General features: G+C 41.2%; 1 protein-coding gene and 1 long non-coding RNA gene across 5 annotated transcripts in view; one reads left to right on the forward strand and one right to left on the reverse strand.

The window, feature by feature from the left end:
- The window catches only part of LOC112475397, a 9,943-nt gene extending 8,748 nt beyond the window's left edge, over window positions 1-1,195 (forward strand). For all 3 annotated transcript variants that reach the window (XR_003044702.1, XR_003044704.1, XR_003044703.1), the window contains one exon: window positions 936-1,195. This is a non-coding gene — a long non-coding RNA (uncharacterized LOC112475397). The remainder of the gene's footprint in view (window positions 1-935) is intronic.
- Window positions 1-9,920, reverse strand: part of SMARCAL1 (SWI/SNF related, matrix associated, actin dependent regulator of chromatin, subfamily a like 1) — a 52,035-nt gene that overhangs the window by 9,058 nt on the left and 33,057 nt on the right. For both annotated transcript variants that reach the window (XM_006906739.3, XM_025043301.1), the window contains 3 exons: window positions 9,518-9,736; window positions 3,988-4,058; window positions 1,202-1,304 (listed from right to left, as the gene is read on the reverse strand). In XM_006906739.3, the coding sequence (XP_006906801.1) occupies window positions 1,202-1,304; window positions 3,988-4,058; window positions 9,518-9,736 (393 nt within the window). The remainder of the gene's footprint in view (window positions 1-1,201; window positions 1,305-3,987; window positions 4,059-9,517; window positions 9,737-9,920) is intronic.

Genomic DNA, 9,920 nt, shown 5'->3' on the forward strand with positions numbered 1-9,920 from the left:
TGTTGCTGGTGGGATTATAAACTTGAATAACTACCTTGGAGAGCAATTTGAGAATACCTAGTAGAGTTGAAGATGAGTCTATCCAGTGATCATGCAAGATCCTGCCTGGCCATGCCCAAGTGTGCGTGCGTGTGTGTGCATGCACACACACACACGGCACACCTATGTATGTACATATACAAAACTATGCACATAATAGCAAAAACTGCAAATAAATTCAACACTCATCAGTAGGGGAATGGATAAACTGTGGCACAGTCCTCCAAGGAGATTCTACTTAGCAGTTACAGTGGATGAAGTAAACTGGTAACGCTGCAAAAGTGAATTACATTTAGGTAAATTAAAAAGTATACGAAAGGAGACCTCTACTGTTTAAGGATACATACTTTTAAAGTATGACGATGTGGAGGGAAAGGTTTCAGTATAGTGGTTATATCTGGGGAGGAAGAAGGGGGATTTATTAAAGGAGTACTAAGGGAGGGCCCACATATTTTATCACTTAAAAAATAAACTGAAATAAATACTGCAACACTTCCCACTTATTGAATCTGGATGGGGGACACGTGGATGGTTTTCTTTTTTCTGTACTCTTCTGTATAATTGAAATATGACATAAATGTAAAGCATGAAGGACAACAAAAGGTAATGCATGGTCCTAAATTTAACCAAAAATGAAACGGGGTGAAAATATGGTGTGTTTAGTTTAATGAACATTCTAGGAAATCCTTGTAGATATTTTTCACTCAATTTAATGAGGACCATGTAACTGTACTGAAGTTTGGGCATGGCCAGGTACAATTAATAAGCCACTTGGACATTAATCAGGGGAACAAAAGGAGGAAAGTGAACGGGCTATTCATATAAATACTTGTCTCCGCACAGGAGAACAATTTCTGCTACCTCTTCTCTTGCTAATTTTCTAATTATCTACACAGGAGCATGGAAGACCCATTGAGAGAGGTTCCCAAAGCAAGATTCCTGGGCCACGTGTACCGAGCACGGAGGAAGTTAAAGGGCACTGCTGGGGAAATGCTCAGATCTCAGTGTGGCTTTACAAGTAAGAAGCGTTCTTCAGAAAGTCTTTAGCAATGTTTCTGGAAACCATCATCTCACTACTTTGACCTCGGCCTGCTCAGAACAACTTAGCAGCTGACACACAAACAATTAAAAGCATCCAGGTGAAACTTCAAAGGGAGCTTACCTTTTTCTCAAGCACTTTAGTAATTGCATCTAGAACCACCTTATGGTGTGCAAACACCAGAAACTTCTCTCTTCCACTTTCCAGCAGGTCCAGGATATATTCACTGCATGTGACAATGACGACACGATAAATTAAACATACACTCATCCGGTTGAGGTTAATTCCTGAAAAGTGACTGCATCTGTAGCAGACATCTTCGGGGTGCCTGCCCTCCCCAGCCCATTTGCTCCCTTCTCTGAGAGCTGATCTCCTCCCCCTTCCCTCACGCCAGGCCACTTGAATAGAAGCAGCAAAATTGAGAGCTTTGGGGAAGTAAGCCATCTTTTGCTATGTGCAGAAAGTTCTGCCACGCTTTTAAGTCATCTTCCATACACAAATAAATTGAAGTATCCTTATGTTTTCTGTGTCTCTGATATGTTACCGAAACATTATTACTTGGGATCACAGAAGATAATTAACAGTTCACACTTTGGCTGCTATTATCTTTATAATGTGTTTTCAATATAAATTGAAGTGTCTGTAGATCTGAAAATACCTAGGCAGAGGATTAAAGGATTCTTGACATAATCAAATTTCTGGAAGTATAATATTGAAACCTAAGTAATAATACTGAAGAGATGGTCAGGGCAGGCTCTCCAGCTCCCACCCACATCTGACTGCCAACAGTTACATGAGTAGTAAGTGCATTCTTTCCTGAGGCAAAGGAATATGGGGTGAAGGACCTTATTTATTCTCCCTTTAATTTACTTCTCTCCTCTATCTACTGTGTTTTTTCTTAACTTTCTGCCCCTTATCTTTAGCAGTGGCCTTAAAGGACAGCAGCTACCCTTGGGAACTGTAGGAAGGAAGAGTCACCCAGTCAGCATACCCATTTGGCTTCCCCTGGACTAGTGCCCACAACCCCAGCGCAGGTCACTGCTCCTTCAGGGCAGTGGGAAGGTGAGCTAGCTTCCTTGGACACAAGGAGCATTTACTCTGCCCGAGGACATCTGAGATTTACTCAGTTTCTGCATTTAAAAAAAATGGGGCCAATGTGACTTATTCTACTGATTTCATGAAGAGGCTATAAATGTAAAATGAGTTAAACAAATGTCAAAATGGTTGGAAATAATAAAGCACTATATAATTTATAACAGAATTTTGAAAAAGTATGTATAAGGTATGTTATAGACTGAATGTTTATGTTACTTCCCAGTATTCATAAACGTGATGGTATCGAAAGGTAGGGCTTATGAGAAGTGATGGAGTCGGGGCTCTTATTAGAGAGACCCCAGAGGCATCCTGTCCCTTCCACCATGTGAGGACACAGTGAGAAGAAGGCTGCCTGCAAGCCAGGAAGAGAACCCTCACCAGACTCTGAATCTGCTGGCACCTTGACCTTGGACATCCCAGCCTCTAGAGCTGTGAGAAATAAACGTCTGTTGTGTAAGCCACTCAGTCTATCGGTCTATGGTATTTTTGTTATGGCAGCTCGAACAGACTAAGACAAAGTATTACCAAGCTTATTTATGAGACGGAAAAATGATTACATTTACAATTTCTAAGGGAAGATGTTGGTTCTGAATCCAACCCTCAACAAACCCTGAATTTTGTAGGTCACAAGCTGAGAGAGCGAGGGAGGAGGAGACCAGCACCCTTGCCATCTGTCACTTGGCAGCACATGAGAAATGGATCGGTGGGGGCAATTCAGATTTGTTTCTGATAGAGAAGTTTCCAGGCCATAAAAACCACATCTGGAGTTCACACGTCTCCTATCAGTATCATAAATGAAAAGGGCAGTTCCCGGAGGGTGAAGGAGAGCTGGCCAGCATTCAGCAGCCTTTGTGGAGAATCTTAGACATGAATAACGCAGCAAACTCACTCTCCTACCACATTTAACGGGTCAGAGTGGAAAAGTGGTAAGGCTGAGAGGTCTGGAGGCTCAGTGGGAGGGTGGGGTAAGCTGTGTGTTTCAATGTATCTGCAAATCTCTGTCCCCACAGCCAATGTGGCACGGTTCAACCCTCGCCAAATTCATTCTCATCGTAATTTCACCACTTGGACCATTATCTTGCGAGTCTCACATGAATGTTAAACAATAAAAAAATCAGGCAAACTGTACGTCATTAGAATTGTGTCAAGTTTCTATCACGGTGACATTTGAACATGAGTGGGTTTTTCTTTCTTTAAGAAAGGTAGACAACTGAGATTTTTTTCCAAGTCAGTGAATAATTTTAAGAATAGAACTGAAAAAAAAAAAAGAAATGACCTCAACTTTGGTTTTTAGGCGGAAGGAGAATAAGTGTGACAACAGCCACTCGCCCATATCTTTTGAACAAACTTTAAAATGCTCCTTTTTATGTAGGTCAATAATGGCTGAAACTTCATGCCTTTGGAGAAGGCCAGGGGATCACCTAAGGCGGCTGCTTGGTCTTTCATGAAAGCCCTAATTTTTTCCTTTAGGCAAGTGAGCACAGTTCTCCCTGGAAGAGGAAAATGCCCGTTAGTGTCGGGGTCTCCCCACCCTCCTCGCAAACGGCAGTGGCTCAGCTCACCTGGGTCAAGACAGGACCTCGCGGGGATTCATTCCCAGCAACTCCTGGCAGCACTCCAGGGATGAGCCTCCACGCGCCTCGTGGGAGATGAGGCTGTATTGCCCTACACTTTATATTCAAGGCAGCGGTAACTGGAATCTCTGAGCATTTCTTACAGAGCAGTAAAATTATTCTGGCAGACTAAAATAATAGGTGTTTCTTTTTAAAGATGAGAGAGAGAAAGAGACAAGTTGACACTTGGTGACTACTTACATGATAGATGGGATTTTAGCTTCGGCTGTTCTGTTGAAGAAGAGAATGAGGGCTTCTCTCTGCTGTCCTTTCTGTGGAAAGAGAAGTCGAAGGTTTAAAGTCTCCCACTCTGAGAACTCTGAGCTAAACTGACATAATTATCACCACTATGAGCTTTACAAATACTAACACCAGTCACCAGAGACAGGAAACCCTGACTTATCCGCTCGCTTTAGACAAGTCACAGGAACTGCCTGAACTCTGGTTCTGTCACTGGAGACATGGTCATGGCATAACAGCTACTCTGTCACTCACCGAGAACTATTGTGAGAATCCGATGAGGCAAGGAACATGAAAGCTCTTTGGAAAGGCATTTCAGGTAGAGCTTTACCATGTACACCAAGCTCATGTGATCAGCTGAAATGCGGCCTTGCTAAGCACCTGTGTGTACTACATACAGCCTAAGAACAACTTAAACGTGATTCTGGCCCACTGTGGTTTTTGCCTCCCCTTTTCTTCTGCCAACTTGTGTCCATACCCGACTGCCTAAACTCACTTCTATCCAAGACTTGCTAAATCAATTCCTACTGATCACAAATAGTTTATCATCTCAAAATCATGACTCACAGATTTTTGGTCTGTCTCCCACATAAGGTAAATGACTACCCAGGACAAGAGACCATGTCTTCTCTATAGTTTGCACGTAAATAAATCCTAATAAAGAATGCTAACATAGGAGATGCTCAAATAGCTTCATAATATGAGACAACATTCGCTATCACTCTAGGCTCCCAGAGATGAAAGGTAATCGTCATCACGGGTAGGGCAGCCATCTCCTACCACTGGCAAGCATGGGTTTCCAGATGCCCCCACCTTCTCGTGCCTGGGCCTGTGAGGCCAGTTACTGACACAATAGCTTCTTCGTGGAACAAAGAAGGGAGCCAGCAGTGATCACATCTATGGCCCTAAACTCCTTACTCCTGGGTCCTTAATAGCTCAGGAAAGTAGCCACAGCCAGACTGCCTCTTGGCTTTAAATAGCATCTTTCCTACAGATCTTGACGAGACAGAAGAAAGGTACCTAGGAACCATAGGAATTCCTAGGGACACTGACAGGGTAGTGGATCCATTTCACTTCTACATAGATCGTGGCAGGGAGGCTACTGTCCCTCCTATTTTGTGGCAGTAGTCCAATTTATCAACTTAAACTTCCTGGGAATTCATGCTGAAGATGCAACTCCATGGCAGTGTATCATAACTTGCTTCTCAGCTACAGGCCCAGTTTAGACTCTGACAAGGTTCTGGACACACAGAATGTGAATTTGTGTGCATCTGATGATATCATGAGAACAAATTTTAAGGTGTAAGTTGCTGGATCAGAGGGTTCGGCATATTTTGAAGGCTTTGGTACACACTGAGAAGTCATTCCCAAATATGTCAGCCTAGAAAGCCAGCCCACCAATCGTGTGCAATAAAGGTGTTCATTTTCTCACGTATGGTAAATCTTGGGGCAAGGTTTCTGAAAGTGCCTTTCACATTTCACCTCCTGTTTGTTCTGCCCTTCCTTGCCCTCTCTAACTGGCAAGTGTGGAGTGAGTGAGTGTGGGTGGGAGGGATGGACCTGACAAGAGTAACACACCAGAGTAAAATTGTAGACAGGATGCTTGGGGTGCAGTCTGCTTGAGGCAGACGCACTGTGGGTGAGGTCATCATAAGGAACCTGGCTCTGTCCCTTTGGCATATCCTTCCAGGGACTGCATTAGGTTAGAGGGCCTAACTTTCCCAGTGTAGTATTACTGAGAACAGTGAACAGCTGAATTAACTTAAATGTCCAACTAAGAATGGCCATGTGAGAAAATACTATGCGGACTTTAAATATCATGTTTTAAAAGAACATTTAACAACAAGGAAAGTATTCACGATACAGTTTTGTAACCTGTTTTCTTCCTCAGTTAGCATATGTTTATATGATCCCAGTTCTGTTTTTAAAATATATATATTGCTTATCACATACATAAGTTACATATATTCTTATATTAAGTGTATACGTAAGCAATATAGTTTAAAGCAAAATATGTATACATTTTATAGAAAAACCATCCAACGATAAATGCTGAAATTATGTGATAAAAAATGGGTGAATCTTTTTTATAGTGTAGTAATAAAAATGTTTAACAAATATTACTTAAGTACTTCCCTTTATTTTTCAGATTTTATACAATAGACATCCACTGAAATTTAATGTGGGAGAAATCAATAGTTTTATCTTTAAAAAAAAAACTTCCCCAAACTGGATGGACAGATACTAGTCCTTTAACAATCTGACTTTTTTTTGCCAGCCTTAGACCAGGAAATTTTAAATAACCTACTTTTTCTGTTCCTGCCTCTTAGGCTTTTATTAAATTAGACCCACTGGGGTTTCGAATTTATTTTTCTATGTTGGAAATTTGAATGGACTGTCAAATGGCAGAAAGGTGAACTGATATTGTCACCAGGAAGTCTGCATGAACTTGTTCTATTTTTCTGCTCCTGGTCTTGCTGATCAAAAAATAGCTTTAGACAAAAGATGATTAGAGACGGCTTTTTTTAGCCTGTGAAGAGATACCTATTATTTCAACTGAAAATGAGAAAAAGCCTCCGTCGTACATTATATTTTATAAATTGGTTGCTTTACCTTGGCTTCTGTGATTTAAAGCTTTAAAAAAAAAAAAGCCTTCTTCCAGAGGGAAGGTGTGGGGGAACAAAGAAAAACTCACTTCTTGACAGGTCACCGGTGCTTTGCTGGAGCCACCATAATGTGCAAAATTGCAGGGAAACTGGGCCTAAATAGTAACTATAAAAATGTAGGTGGCTGGGGGAGGCTGACTTCCTATAGATTCACAGGCTTCCTTATTCGACAAAAACCATAAAAACTATGATTCCTCATTTTAACTCTTTAGCTCAAGATTTCATAGTTGGTCAAGGTTAGGAGGGGTGTCAAGGGCCATCTAGTCCAACTCCCAGTTGGCATGGCTCCCCGTCCTGAATTAAATTAGGGTGATGCTCCCAGTCGGATCTCCAGCTTACAGAAGCACCAAATCAGTGGCTTTAGAATAAGAGAGGTTCTGATGGTCCAAACTGCAAAGCTCATAAATTTGTTTTCTACTTGGATTTTCCATTGTAAAAATGAGTTTACATTAAAGAATGCAAAGAAGAACCACATTTTCAAGGAATTATCTTATTATCAGAAAGAATCTGATAATCTGATTATATAGTATCTGGCTTCGCATCACGCTGAAGGTAATCTATACCAACTCAATTTCTTTCTTTCAGGGACAAACTTTTAATTTTCCTAAGACTCCATGGAAGCAGATAGGAGTATCAAGCCTGAGACTGAGAAGAGCTCTAGGCTCTTTCTCTGCTGGATTCCTGAAGAATTATGCTGCAATTTCAGCTTCATTTTCATAATCTGCAAAATAGCATTAAGACTCTGGAATGCTGAAGTAGCAGAGATGATAATCACCCTACAGGAGGGATTATTTTCTGAGCAGCTGGCTCTCTCCTTATGGATTTTTCCAGCACCAAACCCATGAGGCAGGTTGTGGCTTCCTTTTTTAGGTAAGAAAATATCAAAATATCCCAAATAATTTAAGGGATTTGCATAGCTACAAGAAGCTATAAAACACCCAACATTCCTGATTTCCATGGCTCAGCCTAGTTGATTTCACATCACTGCCCATAAACTCAGAAAATCAAACTCTCAAGTTACATCTGAAACCATCTTTGGAAAGAGCCACTCACCTAACTTGAGGAACTATGCAAGTTGGCAGAAGTTTACCAAATATTTTCAAATCTTGCTGCACTAATTTGAAATTCCCTTCTATTTTTTTCTTTTTGGCCACATTGCATCATTTATGGTTCTCTCTACGCCAGTTAATGGTACTTTCGTCCTCAATTCAAATGCCTACTGATTGATTTTTCAGTTGTCTACAGTAACTGTTCTCAATCTGGTTCAGGAGGTAGACCAGGTACGGGCAAGGGTGTTCTCTGGGGAATCCCACGAAATACCCATAGACTTACTTCCATCGACATGCAAGGGACTAAAACATAGCATTTGATAAATATTCAGATCTTTGCATCTAAAAATATTGCATGTCTGAATTTTTCCCATTAATATTATATTTGCTGTATTTACCCATTGGCTTTCTTATCTGGTAGAGTTCACCAGTGAGCAAAAGTTAATAGACATTCCAGGTTTAAGGTTATAAGAAAAACTTAAAACAGAGAAGAAACTGTCCATTCATTGAATTTTATCTTTAGAAATCAGAAAAGACCATCAAGATTGTTTTTAGCCACGGAGTGCCCTAGTTCCACTCATCGTTCTACTGAAATACAATTTTAGAACTGTTGATCTGAATATCCACAAAAATGTTGCACAAATTTTGTTTGAAAACTCCATAGCAAAGAGATTTTGCCTGCTCATTTCCTCCAGACCATCCAGATTATTATATGAAACATGGCATAAATCAAACACAACTTGATAACAGACCCGTGCATTCTCTACTCTACCCTCTGTTTCTAAAAGTTACCAGTTACTCTGGCTCATCACAAGGTAAAACAACATGCAAAAATATCAAGCATTCTGTCTCTTGTCATTCTTATTTATTTTGTAATCTTCCAGAAGGCTGAGATTTCCTCTAAATCTAAGGGTTCTTTGTACAGGGTAATATCAGATAAAGCCCAGATAATGCTTTATGATAATGCCAAAAAAATGTCAATGACTATTACTTTCTTGGCAATAAAAGTTGCAAGGTTTTGTCTCAACAGGACAGACATGGAGCTGGTGTAAATTATACATGGTGCTTAGCATAGTAAGATGTTAATGAAAGATATGAAATGAAAGTGTTTCGAAAAAATAAAAATACCATAGTGGAAAGAGCCCTAAAATATAGGGGTAAAAGGCTTAGATACAGCCTCAGCTCTGCCATGGAGAAGCCAGGAGACCTTGGTGGAATCACAGTCTCTATGAGCCTCAGTTTCCTTGTATTAAAAAGGAGATCCTGCCAGCGTACTGCCAACCATAAATGATTATAGTAAGGAGGCAAAGTGTTAAGAAGGTTTGAAAACTCAAGTTTATTAAATAACTGTCAATTTGTTATTCTGACTAAAGCAAATGACAGGGGATAGTTAAAAGGTTAACATATCTACCAAATACACATAAACTAATTTCTAACAACTGTTCCTAGACTGAGGAATTCTCAAAATACACTAAAGATAAATTCTAACTTTCTTTGAGCTATTCAGAATATATATCACCATCCTGCAGTTTATGTTTAGAATCATCGAACAACAGTGATCTACATAAGCATAAAACTGCAAATTCACAGGAGATTTTCGAAGTAGACTGAGTAGGCTGAGAAATGAAACGGGCTCACCGTCCTTGCCCAGGGAGGAGGGAAGAGGTTACGGAAAGGCAAGTTCAGAGATCTCTGGGAAATGTCCGCAGAGCCCGTCCCGGGAAGAAAGACCTGTGAGCACAACTCCCAACCCCCCGTCTCCAGCCCCGCACTCACAGATTTGCCCTTGGTGGTCATTTCCTCGGCGGCGGCATCCAGGGACGTTCTGGCCTTGGCATTGATCTGACCTGGGGCAAACACCACCATCTTGCGCTGTTTGGCTGGGAGCTGGGCAAGGACGTCAGATTTGAGGCGTCGCAGCATGACCGCCTCCTCCAGAAGGAGCTTCAGCTCTCCCAGGTTGGAGGAGCCCGAATAATCCCATCCCCAGGCATGCTGTGGAGGAGGAGCCGAGACACAGCCCGTTAGATTTTCCCAGGACCACGCTGTCAGGGCTGTCACCTCCAGGTAGGTTTCTCTTCTCACAACCTTCTCCTCCCTTGGCTTTGTTCAGAGAATGTCAAGGGGCTTTAAAGGATGAATAAACCCCACATGAGAGAACAGGAAGGAAAAGGGAAAG

This window comes from Pteropus alecto, unplaced genomic scaffold (genome assembly GCF_000325575.1).
Source record: "Pteropus alecto unplaced genomic scaffold, ASM32557v1 scaffold110, whole genome shotgun sequence".
Lineage (NCBI taxonomy): Eukaryota > Metazoa > Chordata > Mammalia > Chiroptera > Pteropodidae > Pteropus > Pteropus alecto.